The sequence below is a fragment of the Pleurodeles waltl genome, chromosome 10 (assembly GCF_031143425.1).
Source record: "Pleurodeles waltl isolate 20211129_DDA chromosome 10, aPleWal1.hap1.20221129, whole genome shotgun sequence".
NCBI classification, from domain to species: Eukaryota; Metazoa; Chordata; class Amphibia; order Caudata; family Salamandridae; genus Pleurodeles; species Pleurodeles waltl.
The window spans coordinates 55437015-55458492 of NC_090449.1; the positions used below are offsets into that span (position 1 = coordinate 55437015).

Below are 21478 nucleotides of genomic sequence, written 5' to 3' on the forward strand. Positions count from 1 at the left end.
GGTCGGGTCAGCGTGCGTCGCTTCTTCTCTCCCGCAAGAGAGCGATGCGCCGATCCAGACAGGCACCTCGGGTCCAGGCAGGCTTTCCGTTGATTTTCCATGCCCAGCGATGTTGCATCGAAATGACACACCACCATCAATGATGGCGATGTTGTATTTCAATATGTGCTGCACTATGCACCACACAAGGGAAAGTTGAAAACAATTAGTATATCAGGTATGTTTTGCTGATATGTAGATGTTAATGACACCACTAGGGTGGCATTAGTTATCAGTGCTGCCTCAGGTTTCTACAGCATGGTAAGTGTGGGACACTGCCAATAAGTGATTTGTGACATGGCCAATGCATTACATATAGCTAAGCTATTCCATGCTAAGTGCTATGTGTGAAGGATCTGTATTTTGTAATAAACCTGTGGACACATGTAGTAGTTTGACCGCAGTTTTAATATGCAAAGGGGACATTGCCCCTCCAGTCCATCATGTGAAATGTCAGTCAGGTGGTGCTAAGAATTTGTACATATGGATGTATGTGAGAGTGAAGTGCATTGAATGCATATGTGTTGTTGTCAAAACATCTGTGTTTCCCTGTTCATGTGTGTTTAGTGTAGTGTATGTATTGTTTGTCCTACAAGTTTGGTGTGTTGTCTGTGTTATGAATTGTATGCTGGCTTACCTACGAGTAGGCCATTGCCATATTATCCATCCTGGAGTCGTTGATTGATAGTTAAGTGTCTGAAGATGTAGGCATCATGGACGATGCCGGGATATTTGCAAGGATGTTGGTGAATATTCCACGATGGTCCACTATGGCCTGCACGTTGATTGAATGTGTGTGTTTCCAGTTCCTGAAGAGGAGTTCTGTTGCAGCAGGAGGAACAATTGGACATGGGTGTAGTCCATTGAACCAAGCACATGCGGAAACCCAGCTATTTGATAGAATCCTTGTTTGGTCTGCTGCTGCAGTTACTGGGTGTTGGGGAACCAGATGTGGTGGGGTGTGAGGCAGATGGCGGTGTCCAGGACCATAGGAAGGAAGGCAGAAAGGGATGGTTGTGAGATACGACCCAGTTGTGCTGCAGTGGTCTGAAATGATCCAGAGGCCACATGTGGAGGACAGCCAGGAGTCTGTTTATGGGTGTATGGTTGTGTGACTTTCCACTCTTGCTGTGATGTCAGGAGCAATGTGGTAGAGCAGTCGTACAATGGACTCCCACTTCAGACGTAGAGTCTGATCATCTCTTCTTCCCTGAGACCAAGGATGGATGTGTGTTGGTGAAATATTCTCTCCCTCCTTCTGCGCTGGCTTTGTGGTTGAGGTTGCTGCAGTGGTGCTGGTGGCATTTGGCATCATCGCTGTTGTCTTCTCCAGGTGCCAAGCTATAGGAGTAACAGGTATATGTTGTCCCTTTCTTGCCACAGATCCTTCGGTGTGTTTTCCTTATGTAGTTGTAGCTTGGCCTCTTTTTAGTGCCTGGTCTGACCAGGCATTACAATTTTGACGCTAATCAGAATTAGCGTCATTTTTTGGACCCTGTCCTTTGCGTACATTGTTTTTCCTTGGGCTTGTAGACATGGTGCTAGCAGGCTAGCATCATTTTTTGGGAAGGAACGCCTACCTTGCATATCATTGTCATTAAACTACGCAAGGTGAGGTGGCGCTCCTAAAAAATTACGCAAAGTCTGGAAATTTGTCGCTAGACTGCTCTAGCGACAATATCTAAATATGGCACTTGGTTAGCAACGCTTTTGCATCAAGGAACATGGAGCAAAGGTGTCTCTTAATTTTCCTAAATCTGGGACTCCCTGTCTAAAATCTCACTTTCAGATTCTCATTGTTGGTAGTGGCATGACTACAAAGAGTGACCATTTTGTTTCTGTTGTCTACTAGTCATAAATTTGTATTGAAACTCGTATAGTGGAAAGTTAGGCAATGCTGTTAACATCTTTTCATAAATCTTTGCATCTCCTTTCAGATGAGTGATTGGTTGGTTATATTCAATAATTAGTTTTGGGTTCTTCTTCTTTAGATAAAAGCTGGGCCTGGATCACAGTATATGAACATGGGTTCCTGCATGTTGCATAGTGTGGGGCAGCAGTAGTAATAAATTAGGTGTTGAATCAGTGATACAATTTTTGTAGAGTAAGTTAGGAGAACTCCAGGGCCCAGATTATTTTTCTCTGGTAGGTTTTGAATCGTTGTAAATGAGTTTCTTTTCTAGTGTAGCAGTTATTGCAGGTTATGAGAGATTCTGAACATAGGCTACTACAAGTACTGTCTGTCCCTACATCATAGAGATTAGTAATGGATACCTGAACCGTCTTTATCCATTGATTAGTATTGAGAACAAAGTTTTAAGTGTATGTAATGGGTCGAGTTCTGAGCAGATCATTGGTAAGATCTGTGTTTGTATTTGATTTGTACATTTGTTAGATGCTATAATTGAGTTCATTTTGAATAAAGAGAATACAAGTTTTGGTGGTATGCATTCTATGTGGTAGATTACTGTTCATATAAGAATTGATCTTAAAAAACGAGGTCATCAAAACTTTATACGACTCGAGACTTAGGTATGACAAAATACGTTTTAGGATGCTGTTTCTATGACTGAATCCACTATCTAGTTAGCACCCTAAGATGAAATTATAGGAATTTCATAATAAAAAAAAAACAAGATGTAGATCATAAAAAATATGTGACACATCTGTTTTGGGTATAAAATTCAAATACATTGGAAAAAAATGATTTGATATAAAAATTAAGCAGCAGTAATGACCTTGCAGCTCAAACGGTCCCTATGATCTTTTAGTCTGTTTATTAAATACAAGAGTAGCAGTGCCTTAGATGGTAGTCAAAAGGTACTTGAAAGTGGCTTTTCTCTTACAGGTAGACGTTCCAGAGAAATTAAGAATCAGGCCAAAGTCACAGATACGTTTCACGGCACCCTCCTCACACTGAACATAATTTCCACAACTTAAAAAGTTTGCATATATTTGAGTTTTCAAACGAAATATACGTATTTCCCACATATTTGTCATCCCAGGTTTATGTTATAATAACTTTTTTTATACAAAAGTATGATAACAATCATATATACATCAAGTAGACTAAAAGGCAGTATTATTACATTTTCTATGTGTGAATTTTTCTATTTTTCTGTCAGATCCATAGTTATGTGAATTAAGTGTGTTGACACAGTAATAAAGAACTTAGAAGGGCCTTCTTTAGGATGAAAAAAAGGGGATCAATGAGCCACTGGCTTTCCAGAGGTGAAACAAATATTAGACGAAGGTCATTTAGCATTATCAGAACCAAGATAACATAGTTCGCAGAGGAAAAAGGCCTTGCACTGATTCGTTTTATTAAGTAATTCTTAAAACCAGAATTTTTTGCTTTATTTTTCGTAATAATAAAGTGCAAACAGAGCTCCGAAATGCTGTACTTAGCAACAGGATGCATTGCCAACAATTAAGGATACAGAAGCACGTAGGCACGTGAACTGAGGATAAGAAGTGTACAAATATAGAAGGGATCAGAAACAGAGGAAGATTCTGCAAAGAACAGAGGCATGATCCCGTGTTTTTCTGGAGCAGTAATTCTCCCTGTGTTTTTTACAGGCTGTTCTACTTTGTTGGGGTACTAATTCCCATCCACGGGGTGGTCATCCATCTACCGGTTCTTGAACAGTGAGGCTGCCTCTATAGTACATTAGTCCTCCACAATGTCCTTCCACTCGCAGGTGTTGGGGTTGATGAGGACACAGACCTGGTTCTTCAGCTGATCTTCAGAGTCGCCACCATTATATTCTTCTATTACGCATGTCTTCTCTGGCGTGGAACAAGGCTGAGAAGTGCAGGATATGATCTTAAGAGAAAATTAAAAACAAAATAAGCTGTTTACCAAAAAGGTACGAAAATAGCTTCCAAATAAGTTAATGTTTTCAAATGTACATTTTGGTGAAGTGATGCAGAGGCTTGCAAGAAATGTACTTTAAAAATTGATTTAAGTAAAATATTATTTTATTTAGAGTTTTTGAACAGTTGTTAAATGAGATGATAGGTAATTAGGATAATTTTATTACTTTACAATCATTAGCTCAATAGGCAATAAAGGTTCTGAAATTATGGCATAAAAATCATTTTAAATTCCATAAAGTTTTGCACCTGAAAAACTGTTTAGCTAATTTCTCTGAAACAACTGTTACAGCTGATGGAATGACATAGGAAAGTAAGGCTGCAGTCTACTCCAAAATCATCTCATTCAACTATTTAGACAGGTGAGCATGTAACAAAAAAGACAACAATTCTCAACACCCATTTGGAGACGAGCGTAAATTGAATACTCCTTTGTTTCACCTGGATACCGTTTCCTCTGCAAATCACTGTGTAATGAGTTATGTTTCGCACCACAGGGCACTGTAGTATTACAGAAGAGGCTGCAGATGCTTGTGACGCTCATTACATTTTACAGATAGAGCCAGCGCACACTGGGCCAGATGTATCAAGCGTTTTTGAATTCGCAAACTGTACGAATCGCAAAAATCGTCCGGTTCCAAATGCAAAACTGTCTTTTGCGATGTATCAAAGGCATTCGCAGCGTGAAAATAAGGTTTCACAAAAATTGCGATTTTTAGCAAATGCAATGTGGTTTTGCGTGCCGCAATCTGCGTTTCACAAATAACGACATGAAATACCAAATTGCAATTTGCACCTCGCAAATTGCGAGCTGGAATTGCGACTCTCAAATAGCGATTCCATAAATCATGACGCTATTTGCAAAACGCAGATTGCGACACGGAAAACCACGTCGCAATGCGATGCATCAAATATTCGCAAGTTGCGATTACTCGCAGAATGTCGTTTTGCACATGCAATTTACCACAAATTGAAACCAGGTGGTAACCAGGTGCAAACTATAAAAAGAGGCCCAGAATGACTCAGCCTCTTTTCCACAATGGCTGCACTCTACGTGATGGCGAGGAGAATGAGGATCTTGGCAGGTTTGAGGAAAGGGAGGAGGAGGCAGGAGCGCACTTTTAGGGTGCGCATAACCCTTTCGGACCAGACTGAGGAGGACATTTATGAGAAGTACAGGTTGAGCTCGGCCATGATACTTGACCTGATAGCTGAGCTACAACCTATGCTGCAGCGCACAACACGCAGGACCAATAGCATACCCACCCATGTGCAGGTATTATGCTCCTTGCACCTACTAGCATCAGGGAGCTATCAAGGGGTCAAAGCAGCAACTGGAGGGGTATCACAGAATGCCCTCTCTAGATTTTTCAACGCATTTCTCAATGCCATGCTTAGCAGAATACACCAGTACATCAGGTTCCCCCACAGCCCACAGGAATTACAGCACACTAAAATCACATTCTACCAGATAGCACAGTTCCCACATGTCCTAGGTGCCATAGATGGGACACATGTTGCAATCTGTCCATCATCGGCCACAGAGTATGTGTACTGCAACCGTAAAAACCAACATTCAATGAGCATACATGTGATATACAATGGCTCCTACATCATTACGGATCTCGTCGCCAGGTACCCAGGGAGCACACATGATTCGTACATATTTCACCACAGCGGGATTCACACAAGACTGCTAGCTGGGAATTTGGTGAAGACTATCTATTAGGTAAATTGCCAGTTTACAATGTTGCATTGATGTCGGTGTGGCATCAGATGGCACAAGTACTCATTTTACTCTCTGTTCCTTCTAGGAGACAGTGCCTACGCAGTGCACACCTATATGATGACGCCCTACCTGAACCCTGCAACACCAGTGTTAGACTTTTCATCTGTGGTGTGGTCTCCCTTAACTTTTGCCTCTGTTCCCCAGGTTGTTGATGTGTGCTGGACTCTGAATTGACTGTTTTTGTTACTCTGGGCACTTTACCACTGCTAACCAGTGCTAAAGTGCAAGTGCTCCTTTACAAAATGTGTATGTGATTGGTTTATCCATGATTGGCATATTTGATTTACGAGTAAGTCCCTAGTAAAGTGCACTAGAGGTGCCAGGGCCTGTAAATCAAATGCTACTAGTGGGCCTGCAGCACTGGTTGTGCCACCCACATAAGTAGCTCTGTAATCATGACTCAGACCTGCCATTGCAGTGTCTGTGTGTGCAGTTTTACCTGTAAATTCGACTTGGCAAGTGTACCCACTTGCCAGGCCTAAACCTTCCCTTTTCTTACATGTCAGACACCCCTAAGGTAGGCCCTAGGTAGCCCCAAGGGCAGGGTGCAGTGTATGGTTAAGGTAGGACATATAGGGGGTCATTACAACCCTTGCGGATGACGGAGAACCGGCGGTAAGACCGCCAACAGGCTGGCGGTCTTACCTAGGTGAATTATGACCATGGCGGTTACCGCCACGGTCATCCGCCGGTTCTCCGTACCGCCCGCCAGGGCGGAAACGTCCGCCGGGCTGGAGACCTGGGTCTCCAGCCCCGCGGCCGTCAGTATACCGCCGGCGGTATTTGGACCCAGCTTACTGCCGTGGATTTCCTGCGGTTTGAACCGCCATGAAATCCATGACGGTAAGCACTATCAGTGCCAGGGAATTCCTTCCCTGGCACTGATAGGGGTCTCCAACACCCCCCACCCCGACTCCCTCCCCTACACCCCCACCACCCCTGCCACCCCCCAAAGGTGGCAGGGCCCCCCTCCCCACCCCGACCCCCAACATAACATTACTGACACACACCCGACATGCATGCAGGCACCACCAACACACACACGCACACACCCCGACATACATGCCTACATCCACACACACAGTCTTACACACACACCCACATTCAAACATACACGCACACATCCATAGACATACCCACAGACATACACGCACTCATTCCCATGCACACAACACCCCGCAAGCATTCACGCACTCACACACCCCCCCTACATACACACACGCACACCCCCATGCACGCACACAACACACAACGCCCCCCAGCCCCCTCCCCTAACGGACTATCGACTTACCTGGTCCGTCGATCCTCCGGGAGGGGACGGGAGCCATGGGGCAGCTCCGCCGACACCGCCACGGCAACAGAACACCGCCACAGCGAATCACAGGACTTGATTCGCTGGGCGGTGTTCTGTTGGCGTGGCGGTGGAGGTGGAGCAACCTCCAATTCCCTGCCGCCCGCAAGTATGGCTGTTGGCGGCTCTCCGTCGGAATAACGACGGAGAGCAGCCAACAGTCATAATACGCCAAGCGGCAAACCACCTGCACAGGCGGTCTATACGGCGGTCCCTTGGCGGTCTTGCAAAAAGACCGCCGAGGTCGTAATGACCCCCATAGTAATGTGTTTTATATGTCCTGACAGTGAAATATTGCTAAATTCGTTTTTCACTGTTGCAAGGCCTGTCCCCCTCATAGGTTAACATGGGGGCTTCCTTTAAATCTGATTAAAGTGTAGATTGCCTTTGGGAGCGGATGGACGTGTGGAGTTTGGGGTCTCTAAGCTCACAATTTAAAAATACATCTTTTAGTAAAGTTGATTTTGAGATTGTGCGCTTGAAATTGGCACTTTTGGAAAGTGAGCATTTTCTTGCTTATACCATTTCTGTGACTCTGCCTCTTTGTGGATTCCCTGTCTGGGTCAGTTTGACAGTTGGGCTGGTTGCACCTCACACTAGACAGTGACACAAAAGGAGCTGGGGTGTAGCCTGCATATCCTGATGAGCCATCTGGGCTAGGAGGAAGGGGAAGAGTGGTCACTCGCACCTGAAAGGGCTGTGCCTGCCCTCACACAATGCAGTCTCCAACCCCCTGGTGAGTGTCTGGGGCCTGGCCTGGGCAAGGCAGGATTTCACATTCCAAAGAGACTTTACTTTGAAGTAGGCCTACTTCAAAGGAGAAATTGGGTATAAGAAGGGCACCCAAAACCACAGACTTTAGAAACACTTCTGGAACCAAGAGGAACCTCTCCCTGGAGAAGAGCTGAATAGCTGACGAAGAAGTGCTGCCCTGCCTGTGCTTTGTGGAGCTTTCCTGCAATGCTGCTTCTGTCAGAGTAAGAGGGCGAAGACTGGACTTTGTGTGCCTTCCATCTTGTGAAGAAATCTCCAAGGGCTTGATTTAGAGCTTGCCTCCTGTTGTTTGAAGTCTCAGGGACAACAAAGACTTCTCTCTGCCAGCACCTGGAGTCTCTGGAGAGACCCCTGCTCTGACAAGTGGTGCCCTATCCAGTCCCTGGGCCCTTGAAAGGAAAGCTGGTGGAAATCCAAGAAAATCGACGTCGGACGACTTCGGACCGACGCCGCTGCTGAATCCGGTGACGCCGCCTGTACCCGACGCCGTGACCTTCGCTGGAAAGCGACGCTCTTCGCAGGCCCGAAGCCGCTGCAGCCCTGCTGAAGTCTGTGACTCTGTGGAAGTCGCCGCACCACCTCGTGACCGACGCCGCTCGAAGTGCGCGGATTCAACGTTTCGCACAGACGCCGCGATCCCCGACTTCGCGCATCGGCTTGTTTTCACACTTCACCAAAGGTACTGTACTTGGGGATCTACATGACTCCGTGTCCTGCGCCGCTGGTGTCGGCTTGTTGGGAACGACTCCTTCACGACGCCGTGTTAACACGTCATCAAAGCATTTTTGTTTCTAAGCGCTATTTTTGATTTTAATCTTTAAAAATTCATAACCTGACTTGTGTATGTTGGATTTTTGTCGTTTTGGTCTTGTTTTGTTTAGATAAATACTTCCTAGTTTTCTAAACTGGTGTTGTGTCATTTTGTAGTGTTTTCATTAAGTTACTGTGTGTGTTGGTACAAAGACTTTACACTTAGCACTCTGCTAACCTAAAAATAGAGACTTACTTCTGTCAAGACCAGGAAAAAATACCTTTTCAGAGTGAAGATAGGAAAGTGAGCAGATGCAAAATGGGTGTATCTACAAACAAATTCTAAAAGTGGTGCAATTACACATGTGACAGAATTTCATAAGGCACAATTGTACAGTATGTGTAATGAGGCATGCAGAAAGCCCTATGAATACAGGAACTTAGGAATTATTGAAGCTTTTCCAGGACTATTCTAAGAAACCTGCAACTGTTTCAGTACTCTAGGAAAAACTTGTGAATTCCTGATGTTTGAGATCTGCACTCACAAAAAGCTGTAAATTAATTTTCCAATTCCTCTCCATGTTGTGTCCACTAGTTTACCCCGCTTCCTGGCTGACCTCTCTTTTGCTCCTTTTTTAGCAGCACAAAGAGGCCCAAGCTCCTAAGGCATACTCACTTCACAAGCACATCCTTTGTTGTAGGCCCCCTCAACACCCTTTCTTTGCTCAAGTGTCAGCTCGTTCCAGGGTACGATGTAGTTGCAACCATGCACAGAGGCATCATTGTTATTGACGGAAGCTGCTCATGAACAGTGGAGAAAGAAACACATTTTCATTAGTATTTGTTACCGTAACCTCTCGTAGTATAGTGAGTCATCAAAAAACCTTCATTTTCCACAGTTTGTATTGGATTCAAGGGGTAATTAGGTGGATTAAGACAAAATCAAGGAAAATACCATAACATATTTATTAAACTAATTAGCACTGGGCTTTTCCATCATCTGGGAAGACTCTCCCTGCATGGATGGACAAATAGATTCATGGTGGCCGCTTCTGAATGTACCAGAGGGACTGGCTTAGATCTGTAGTCAATAACTGTGGGGGAAACAAGTGCATGGGCAGTGCATCCAAAGTAACTACTCAATCTCCACTGATGACCAACGCTTCCATGAGACCTGACTCTGTAAACTGACAGGAGGAAAGGGCAGATTACACTCTACACTCATAGAGGCAATGACCACACAAACAACAACAAAACCCTGCGTACTTTAAAAACAACCCTGTTCACAACAGATAAATACATCAGGCTAATGCAGCCCACATCTTATCCTTTAACTTCATAGATGCTTTCCAACTTTATCCTGGGTCTTGTGCACCTATGACTCTGATTTGTGTCCACAAGTCACTTCTTTAGTTAGGTGTCAACTGTCCGACCAATCCCCAAGACTTTATCCGTAACAATGATCTCTTCTACTTTCTGTCACCTTTCCATTGATACAAATATCTCTATAATAATACACCAACAACTCAATCCCTGCTTCCTTCTGAGGCATTAGTTCAATTCTTGTTGAACATTGCATTTACAGCTCTATGAACAGGCAACATGTAGTAACAAGCCATCATCTATGTTTCACAGATTAATTGATTTCCTCCTCATGTAGCATAGCTCTCTAAAAATTCATTATTAGATCACTTCCTCCATCACTTCCTCCATCACCTACAGATTAAAACAAATTGCATCCCACATAAATAATGGGAGTGAAATGTGCAACCATACAGTCACTTGGCCTTCAATATTCTACTGTAGGAAAAGCCTGACCAAAATCTTATTCTGTCCATGTTTTCTTTACAAGTCTGTTATAGTAAATAGTGAACAAGAAAAGCAACAACAGAAACCCCGGAACTCTTGTCTCGGAAATAAAAATAATCACGTCTCAGTTGCCATCAACCCACAGTGACAATATTTCATTGATTCTATTAGGGGGAATACATACACTGCTCACTTAAAACAATTCCAAAAACATGGAACAATTGAGTAAAGAGCGTCCAGCCTGAAATTTGAAAGCACCACCGCAGTGCTGCAAAGATCTATGTAGTGGAAAACAAATTAAAAAGTGCTACTCCAACAATCCTACAGTCTAACTGTTCTCTGATATGGCAAGCACCACCTTGTCCTTGAGAAGTTCTCATATTTTTAATATCAAACAATTTTAGCTGAAGACAGTAGCTTAGCTACTCATCTAAAAAGGTACAAAAACGAGGTTTGTGTAACCATTCTAACACCTGCAAATACAGTAATTACTTATATATTAACATCAATACACTACTTAGGATGGGAATCTTTTCAACCCCTTACTTAGGAAGACCATTTAAGCCCATAAATTCCATACAAACAACAAATTCCATTATGTATGTTCTCCCTACTGCCATGAAGCTGACACAACCTTCTCTGTAGTGCCATCAACAGTTCATTGTCAGAATTCACGCTCATGGAGTCCCTCAAAGGTGGTCGGATCACAAGAAACCTAACCTCAACCGTGAGTTTGTGAACAAATAGCACTCCATCATAAACCGAGTGTACCTTCCTTGCCTAAATCTTGTCAAAGGGTATTGTTTTTATTTTGTTTTAAATTTCCATAGAAATGAATGTATGTATGAAACCTCACTTATAGTGAACAAGGGTTGACTTGAGGTATTTTAGAGCAACAAGAACTGCAAAAATAGGAGTAATTTAGAAATTACAAATAGGAGAGGAAAATTAATTGTTGCTAAGTTGGTAAAACAAAGAACCATATGTATACATTTTAGGAGTTGTGATTTCCTCATTTCAAATTCTTTGAGAATCACAATTAGGAAATCCCAATTTCTAATATATGAAACCTATTGAGTTTAATGTAGTGATTTCTAATGGGTTTGCAATCAACCTACCTCATGAAAATTTATCAGGTAGGTTGCAATTTGCAACCCATTAGGAGTCGCGGCCATCACTGGGATGGTGGCCTGCTGGGGTCACAAGACAACCATGTCTGTGAGTGCTTTTCGGTAAGGCAGATGTCTTTTTGTTAAGTGCAGCCCATTTCCTTAAAGGAAATTAGGATGCATTTAAATAGAAAAAATGAAACTTTGAAGTCTCATTCTTTAAGAGAACGCAGTGGCCCCCTGGACCACTGCCTTCTCTTGAAATATATGTGGTTCAGCATTTACAAAGGGTAGTAAAACATTCATACATACACTGCGATTCAGTATTAGGAAAAGACACCCTAAACACACCCTTCCTAATACGGAATCACTAAATAAAAATTCCTATTTGGTAAGATGCTGACGGATCACATCTTGTGCTCTGTACATTTGTAAAAACATTTCTGCAGTCATCAATGCCCTGATTCTTCATACTGGGCGGTTACCACCCGCAAAAATGCTTTTGTACATATGGCTCAAAGTAATGTATATTTCCAAGTAACTATAAAGAGTCCTTGACAATGAAAGTTCAGATGCTTGTTTCCACTAAAGGTACTTTACTCCATCCTTAATCAAAGTAAAAAGTTAGTGGCCAATGCGTTTTGGGCCATGTACATAATTTAGTGATTGCAAGTTCCAAAACTGAGATTCTTTGCGAATCGCAATTAGAAAATCACAATCCTTTGTGTATAAAAATGGTCAAGTTACTAATAGCGATTCCTAATGTGATTCCAATAGACACACATCAAGAATATTAAAGAGATAGGTCACAATTTGCGACCTATTTGGATTTGCCGCTATCACAGGGATGGTGGCCTACTGGGGACCACCATGTCCATGATTTCTTTTGATGAAGCATTGCTTTTTTTTAATGCATCCAAATTTCCTTAAAGGAAAACGAGAAGCATTTAACAAGAAAAAAATTGGGATCACTGCCTGCTGCTAACAAATATTTGTATCTACATTCACAAACAGAAAGGTATCCTCTGGGAACCCTTCCCATTTGTGAATGGTTACCATCACTGCCTTCTCTTGAAATATACGTGGTTCAGCATTTACAAAGGGTAGTAAAACATTCATACATACACTGCGATTCAGTATTAGGAAAAGACACCCTAAACACACCCTTCCTAATACCGAATCACTAAATAAAAATTCCTATTTGGTAAGATGCTGACGGATCACATCTTGTGCTCTGTACATTTGTAAAAACATTTTTGCAGTCATCAACGGCCAGATTCTGCATACTGGGCCGTTACCACCCGCAAAAATGCTTTTGTACATATGGCTCAAAGTAATTTATATTTCCAAGTAACTATAAAGAGTCCTTAACCCCTTCTGTGCCGCGGACGTAGTGGTTACGTCCTGCGGCACAGTGCTGCTGTGCCGAGGACGTAACCACTACGTCCTCGGCACACAGCCCAGAGGGAGCGCTCTCGCTCCCTCTGTGGGGTTCCCCCCTACCCCCCCAAGTCAGGGATGGAAGGGGAAGCCCTTCCCCTCCCACCCCCGACCCCCCCAACCCCCCCTGTGACGTCAGCGCGCGAGCGCGCGCTGATTAGTCACAGGGTCTCCCCCATCGCGCTGGAAATGCTTTTGCATTTCTTTTTCAATCCCATGGGGAGGCCCCGAGAGGCTTCAAAGGGAAGGAAATGTATTTCCTTCCCTTTGAAGTCTCTCACAGGTTTCAAAAGCCGGATTGCTTGCAATCCGGCTTTTGAAACCCCACTAGATAGCAGGGATTTTTTTTTTTTTCTTGAAATTGGCAAAAGGGAGCGACCCCTTGGGCAAGGGTCGCTCCCAGGGGGGCATTTTTTTAGGAAGGCCTTTTCTGCCCCCCCTGGGGGCAGATTGGCCTATTATTAGGCCGATCTGCACCCAGGGGGGGCAGAAACCTCTAGGCACCAGGGACCATTTTTTTTTTTTTTTTTTTTTTGTGATGAATTCTTTTTTTTTAGGTGGGGAGCGATCCCTTAGGCAAGGGTCGCTCCCCTACGGGGCAATATATATTTAGGCCATTTCTGCCCCCCTTGGGGGCAGATTGGCCTATTTTGATAAGGCCAATCTGCCCCCAAGGGGGGCAGAAACCATTAGACACCAGGGAGTTTGTTTTTGCGCGCGAATGTCACGCAACAAAGCGACCCCTTTGGCAAGGGTCGCTCCCAGGGGGGGCAATTGTTTGGGAAGGCCTTTTCTGCCCCCCCTGGGGGCAGATCGGCCTATTATTAGGCCGATCTGCCCCCAGGGGGGGAAGAAACCTCTAGGCGCCAGGGCAAATTTTTTTTTTTTGTTTTTTTTTTTTGTTCTTTTTTTTTTTTTAGAGATGGGGAGCGACCCATCAGGCAAGGGTCGCTCCCCTGGGGGGCAAATTGTATTTAGACCATTTCTGCCCCCCTGGGGGCAGATTGGCCGATTTTAGGTCAATCTGCCCCCAAGGGGGCAGAAACCACTAGGCACCGGGGATTTGTTTTTTGGCGCCAATGTCACGCAGGGGGAGCGACCCCGTAGGCAAGGGTCGCTCCCGGGGGGGAGGTGGGGGGGCAAATTTATTTTAGGCCATTTCTGCCCCCCCGGGGGACAGATCGGCCTATTATTAGGCCGAACTGCCCCCGGGGGGGGGGCAGAACACTCTAGGCGCCAGGGCAATTTTTTTTGTGTGTTTTTTTTTTTTGTTGTTTCTTTTTTTAGAGATGGGGAGCGACCCATCAGGCAAGGGTCGCTCCCCTGGGGGGGCAAATTGTATTTAGACCATTTCTGCCCCCCTGGGGGCAGATTGGCCAATTTTAGGTCAATCTGCCCCCAAGGGGGCAGAAACCACAAGGCACCGGGGATTTGTTTTTTGGCGCCAATGTCACGCAGGGGGAGCGACCCCGTAGGCAAGGGTCGCTCCCGGGGGGGGGGGGTGCCGGTTGGGGGGGCAAATTTATTTTAGGCCATTTCTGCCCCCCCGGGGGACAGATCGGCCTATTTTTAGGCCGAACTGCCCCCGGGGGGGGGCAGAACACTCTAGGCGCAAGGGCAATTTTTTTTTGTGTTTTTTTTTTTTGTTGTTTCTTTTTTGAGAGATGGGGAGCGACCCATCAGGCAAGGGTCGCTCCCCTGGGGGGGCAAATTGTATTTAGACCATTTCTGCCCCCCTGGGGGCAGATTGGCCAATTTTGGGTCAATCTGCCCCCAAGGGGGCAGAAACCACAAGGCACCGGGGATTTGTTTTTTGGCGCCAATGTCACGCAGGGGGAGCGACCCCGTAGGCAAGGGTCGCTCCCGGGGGGGGGTGTGGGGGTTGGGGGGGCAAATTTATTTTAGGCCATTTCTGCCCCCCCGGGGGACAGATCGGCCTATTTTTAGGCCGAACTGCCCCCGGGGGGGGCAGAACACTCTAGGCGCCAGGGCAATTTTTTTTTTGTATTTTTTTTTTTTGTTGTTTCTTTTTTTAGAGATGGGGAGCGACCCATCAGGCAAGGGTCGCTCCCCTGGGGGGGCAAATTGTATTTAGACCATTTCTGCCCCCCTGGGGGCAGATTGGCCAATTTTAGGTCAATCTGCCCCCTAGGGGGCAGAAACCACTAGGCACCGGGGATTTGTTTTTTGGCGCCAATGTCACGCAGGGGGAGCGACCCCGTAGGCAAGGGTCGCTACCGGGGGGGGGTGGAGGTTGGGGGGCAAATTTATTTTAGGCCATTTCTGCCCCCCCGGGGGACAGATCGGCCTATTATTAGGCCGAACTGCCCCCGGGGGGGGGCAGAACACTCTAGGCGCCAGGGCAATTTTGTTTTTGTGTTTTTTTTTTTTGTTGTTTCTTTTTTTAGAGATGGGGAGCGACCCATCAGGCAAGGGTCGCTCCCCTGGGGGGGCAAATTGTATTTAGACCATTTCTGCCCCCCTGGGGGCAGATTGGCCAATTTTAGGTCAATCTGCCCCCAAGGGGGCAGAAACCACTAGGCACCGGGGATTTGTTTTTTGGCGCCAATGTCACGCAGGGGGAGCGACCCCGTAGGCAAGGGTCGCTCCCGGGGGGGGGGTGGGGGTTGGGGGGGCAAATTTATTTTAGGCCATTTCTGCCCCCCCGGGGGACAGATCGGCCTATTATTAGGCCGAACTGCCCCCGGGGGGGGGGCAGAACACTCTAGGCGCCAGGGCAATTTTTTTTTTGTGTTTTTTTTTTTTGTTGTTTCTTTTTTTAGAGATGGGGAGCGACCCATCAGGCAAGGGTCGCTCCCCTGGGGGGGCAAATTGTATTTAGACCATTTCTGCCCCCCTGGGGGCAGATTGGCCAATTTTAGGTCAATCTGCCCCCAAGGGGGCAGAAACCACTAGGCACCGGGGATTTGTTTTTTAGCGCCAATGTCACGCAGGGGGAGCGACCCCGTAGGCAAGGGTCGCTCCCGGGGGGGGGTATGGGGGTTGGGGGGGCAAATTTATTTTAGGCCATTTCTGCCCCCCCGGGGGACAGATCGGCCTATTATTAGGCGGAACTGCCCCCCGGGGGGGGCAGAACACTCTAGGCACCAGGGCAATTTTTTTTTTTGTGTGTTTTTTTTTTTGTTGTTTCTTTTTTTAGAGATGGGGAGCGACCCATCAGGCAAGGGTCGCTCCCCTGGGGGGGCAAATTGTATTTAGACCATTTCTGCCCCCCTGGGGGCAGATTGGCCAATTTTAGGTCAATCTGCCCCCAAGGGGGCAGAAACCACTAGGCACCGGGGATTTGTTTTTTAGCGCCAATGTCACGCAGGGGGAGCGACCCCGTAGGCAAGGGTCGCTCCCGGGGGGGGGGTGGGGGTTGGGGGGGTGAATTTATTTTAGGCCATTTCTGCCCCCCCGGGGGACAGATCGGCCTATTATTAGGCCGAACTGCCCCCCGGGGGGGGCAGAACACTCTAGGCACCAGGGCAATTTTTTTTTTGTGTGTTTTTTTTTTGTTGTTTCTTTTTTTAGAGATGGGGAGCGACCCATCAGGCAAGGGTCGCTCCCCTGGGGGGGCAAATTGTATTTAGACCATTTCTGCCCCCCTGGGGGCAGATTGGCCAATTTTAGGTCAATCTGCCCCCAAGGGGGCAGAAACCACTAGGCACCGGGGATTTGTTTTTTGGCGCCAATGTCACGCAGGGGGAGCGACCCCGTAGGCAAGGGTCGCTCCCGGGGGGGGCAAATTTATTTTAGGCCATTTCTGCCCCCCCGGGGGACAGATCGGCCTATTATTAGGCCGAACTGCCCCCGGGGGGGGGGGGCAGAACACTCTAGGCACCAGGGCAATTTTTTTTTTGTGTGTTTTTTTTTTTGTTGTTTCTTTTTTTAGAGATGGGGAGCGACCCATCAGGCAAGGGTCGCTCCCCTGGGGGGGCAAATTGTATTTAGACCATTTCTGCCCCCCTGGGGGCAGATTGGCCAAATTTAGGTCAATCTGCCCCCAAGGGGGCAGAAACCACTAGGCACCGGGGATTTGTTTTTTGCGCCAATGTCACGCAGGGGGAGCGACCCCGTAGGCAAGGGTCGCTCCCGGGGGGGGGATGGGGGTTGGGGGGGCAAATTTATTTTAGGCCATTTCTGCCCCCCCGGGGGACAGATCGGCCTATTATTAGGCCGAACTGCCCCTGGGGGGGGGGCAGAACACTCTAGGCACCAGGGCAATTTTTTTTTTGTGTTTTTTTTTTTTTTTTGTTTCTTTTTTTAGAGATGGGGAGCGACCCATCAGGCAAGGGTCGCTCCCCTGGGGGGGCAAATTGTATTTAGACCATTTCTGCCCCCCTGGGGGCAGATTGGCAAATTTTAGGTCAATCTGCCCCCAAGGGGGCAGAAACCACTAGGCACCGGGGATTTGTTTTTTGGCGCCAATGTCACGCAGGGGGAGCGACCCCGTAGGCAAGGGTCGCTCCCGGGGGGGTGGTGGGGGTTGGGGGGGCAAATTTATTTTAGGCCATTTCTGCCCCCCTGGGGGACAGATCGGCCTATTATTAGGCCGAACTGCCCCCGGGGGGGGGGGCAGAAACCTCTAGGCGCCAGGGGAATTTTTCTTTTTTTTTTTTAGAGATGGGGAGCGACCCATCAGGCAAAAGTCGCTCCCCTGGGGGACAAATTGTATTTAGGCCATTTCTGCCCCCCTTGGGGGCAGATTGGCTGAGTTTAGGTCAACCTGCCCCCAAGGGGGCAGAAACCACTAGGCACCGGGGATTTGTTTTTTGGTGCCAATGTCACGCAGGGGGAGCGACCCCGTAGGCAAGGGTCGCTCCCGGCGGGGGAGGGTGGGGGTTGGGGGGGCAAATTTATTTTAGGGCATTTCTGCCCCCCCCCACCTGGGGCCGGCTGAGCTACAGGCCAAACACCACAGGTAGGCACCTTGCAAAAAACACCTCTGTTTTCTGTGAAAAAATATGTTGTGTCCACGTTGTGTTTTGGGCCATTTCCTTTTGTGGGCGCTAGGCCTACCCACAGAAGTGATGTACCATTTTTATCGAGAGACTTAGGGGAACGCTGGGTGGAAGGAAATTTGTGGCTCCTCTCAGATTCCAGAACTTTCTGTCACCGAAATGAGAGGAAAAAGTGTTTTTTGGGCCAAATTTTGATGTTTGCAAAGGATTCTGGGTAACATAACCTGGTCAGAGCCCCGCAAGTCACCCCATCTTGGATTCCCCTGGGTCTCTAGTTTTCAAAAATGCACTGGTTTGCTAGGTTTCCTCAGGTGTCGGCTGAGCTACAGGCCAAAATCCACAGGTAGGCACTGCTTTTTATAAAAAAATGTGATGTGTCCACGTTGTGTTTTGGGCCCTTTCCTTTCGTGGGCGCTAGTCCTACCCACACAAGTGAGGTATCATTTTTATCGGGAGACTTGGGGGAACGCTGGGTAGAAGGAAATTTGTGGCTCCTCTCAGATTCCAGAACTTTCTGCCACAGAAATGTGAGTAACATGTGTATTTTTAGCCAAATTTTGAGGTTTGCAAAGGATTCTGGGTAACAGAACCTGGTCCGAGCCCCGCAAGTCACCCCTCCTTGGATTCCCCTAGGTCTCTAGTTTTCAGAAAGGCACAGGTTTGGTAGGTTTCCCTAGGTGCCGGCTGAGCTAGAGGCCAAAATCTACAGGTAGGCACTTTGCAAAAAACACCTCTGTTTTTTTCCAAAATTTAGGATGTGTCCACGTTGCGCTTTGGGGTGTTTCCTGTCGCCGGCGCTAGGCCTACCCACGCAAGTGAGGTATCATTTTTATTGGGAGACTTGGGGGAACGCTGGGTGGAAGGAAATTTGTAGCTCCTCTCAGATTCCAGAACTTTCTGCCACAGAAATGTGAGGGACATGTGTTTTTTTAGCCAAATTTTGAGGTTTGCAAAGGATTCTGGGTAACAGAACCTGGTCCGAGCCACACAAGTCACCCCTCCTTGGATTCCCCTAGGTCTCTAGTTTTCAGAAATGTACAGGTTTGGTAGGTTTCCCTAGGTGGCGGCTGAGCTAGAGGCCAAAATCTCCAGGTAGTCACTTTGCTAAAAACAGCTCTGTTTTCTGTGATGTGTCCACGTTGTGTTTTGGGGCATATCCTGTCGCGGGCGCTAGGCCTACCCACATAAGTGAGGTATCATTTTTATCGGGAGACGTGGGGGAAAGCTGGGTGGAAAGAAATTTGTGGCTCCTCTCAGATTCCAGAACTTTCTGCCACAGAAATGTGAGGAACATGTGTTTTTTTAGCCAAATTTTGAGGTTTGCAAAGGATTCTGGGTAACAGAACCTGGTCTGAGCCACACAAGTCACCCCTCCTTGGATTCCCCTAGGTCTCTAGTTTTCAGAAATGTACAGGTTTGGTAGGTTTCCCTAGGTGCCGGCTGAGCTAGAGGCCAAAATCTACAGGTAGTCACTTTGCTAAAAACAGCTCTGTTTTCTGTGATATGTCCACGTTGTGTTTTGGGGCATATCCTGTCGCGGGCGCTAGGCCTACCCACACAAGTGAGGTATCATTTTTATCGGGAGACGTGGGGGAACGCTGGGTGGAAGGAAATTTGTGGCTCCTCTCAGATTCCAGAACTTTCTGCCACAGAAATGTGAGGAACATGTGTTTTTTTAGCCAAATTTTGAGGTTTGCAAAGGATTCTGGGTAACAGAACCTGGTCCGAGCCACACAAGTCACCCCTCCTTGGATTCCTCTAGGTCTCTAGTTTTCAGAAATGCACAGGTTTGGTAGGTTTCCCTAGGTGGCGGCTGAGCTAGAGGCCAAAATCTACAGGTAGTCACTTTGCTAAAAACAGCTCTGTTTTCTGTGATATGTCCACGTTGTGTTTTGGGGCATATCCTGTCGCGGGCGCTAGGCCTACCCACACAAGTGAGGTATCATTTTTATCGGGAGACGTGGGGGAACGCTGGGTGGAAGGAAATTTGTGGCTCCTCTCAGATTCCAGAACTTTCTGCCACAGAAATGTGAGGAACATGTGTTTTTTTAGCCAAATTTTGAGGTTTGCAAAGGATTCTGGGTAACAGAACCTGGTCCGAGCCACACAAGTCACCCCTCCTTGGATTCCCCTAGGTCTCTAGTTTTCAGAAATGTACAGGTTTGGTAGGTTTCCCTAGGTGCCGGCTGAGCTAGAGGCCAAAATCTACAGGTAGTCACTTTGCTAAAAACAGCTCTGTTTTCTGTGATATGTCCACGTTGTGTTTTGGGGCATATCCTGTCGCGGGCGCTAGGCCTACCCACACAAGTGAGGTATCATTTTTATCGGGAGACGTGGGGGAACGCTGGGTGGAAGGAAATTTGTGGCTCCTCTCAGATTCCAGAACTTTATGCCACAGAAATGTGAGGAACATGTGTTTTTTTAGCCAAATTTTGAGATTTGCAAAGGATTCTGGGTAACAGAACCTGGTCCGAGCCACACAAGTCACCCCTCCTTGGATTCCCCTAGGTCTCTAGTTTTCAGAAATGCACAGGTTTGGTAGGTTTCCCTAGGTGGCGGCTGAGCTAGAGGCCAAAATCTACAGGTAGTCACTTTGCTAAAAACAGCTCTGTTTTCTGTGATATGTCCACGTTGTGTTTTGGGGCATATCCTGTCGCGGGCGCTAGGCCTACCCACACAAGTGAGGTATCATTTTTATCGGGAGACGTGGGGGAACGCTGGGTGGAAGGAAATTTGTGGCTCCTCTCAGATTCCAGAACTTTCTGCCACAGAAATGTGAGGAACATGTGTTTTTTTAGCCAAATTTTGAGGTTTGCAAAGGATTCTGGGTAACAGAACCTGGTCCGAGCCCCGCAAGTCACCCCTCCTTGGATTCCCCTAGGTCTCTAGTTTTCAGAAATGCACAGGTTTGGTAGGTTTCCCTAGGTGGCGGCTGAGCTAGAGGCCAAAATCTACAGGTAGTCACTTTGCTAAAAACAGCTCTGTTTTCTGTGATGTGTCCATGTTGTGTTTTGGGGCATATCCTGTCGCGGGTGCTAGGCCTACCCACACAAGTGAGGTACCATTTTTATCGGGAGACTTGGGGGAACATAGATTAGCAAAACAAGTACTATTGCCCCTTGTCTTTCTCTACATTTTTTCCTTCCAAATATAGGAGTGTGTGTAAAAAAGACATCTATTTGAGAAATTCCCTGTAATTCACGTGCTACTATGGTCACCCCGGAATTCAGAGATGTGCAAATAACCACTGCTCCTCAACACCTTATCTTGTGCCCTTTTTGGAAATGCAAAGGTTTTCTTGATAGCAATTTTTTACTCCTTATATTTCAGCAAATGAATTGCTGTATACCCGGTATAGAATGAAAACGCACTGCAGGGTGCAGCTCATTTATTGGCTCTGGGTTCCTCGGGTTCTTGATGAACCTACAAGCCCTATATATCCCCGCAACCAGAGGAGTCCAGCAGACGTAACGGTATATTGCTTTCGATAATCTGACATTGCAGGGAAAAGTTACAGAGTAAAACGTAGAGAAAAATTGATGGTTTTTTCACCTCAATTTCAATATTTTTCTTTTTC

The 21478-nt window shown here is 46.6% G+C and overlaps 1 protein-coding gene across 2 annotated transcripts in view; it reads right to left on the minus strand.

Annotated features, from left to right (window-relative positions):
* Positions 1-3345: 3345 nt before the first annotated feature.
* Positions 3346-21478, minus strand: part of LOC138261025 (metalloproteinase inhibitor 1-like) — a 49080-nt gene continuing 30947 nt past the window's right edge. For both annotated transcript variants that reach the window (XM_069209635.1, XM_069209636.1), the window contains exons 5-6: positions 9256-9377; positions 3346-3865 (exon numbers count right to left, since the gene is read on the minus strand). In XM_069209635.1, the coding sequence (XP_069065736.1) occupies positions 3710-3865; positions 9256-9377 (278 nt within the window). In that variant the 3' untranslated portion in view covers positions 3346-3709. The remainder of the gene's footprint in view (positions 3866-9255; positions 9378-21478) is intronic.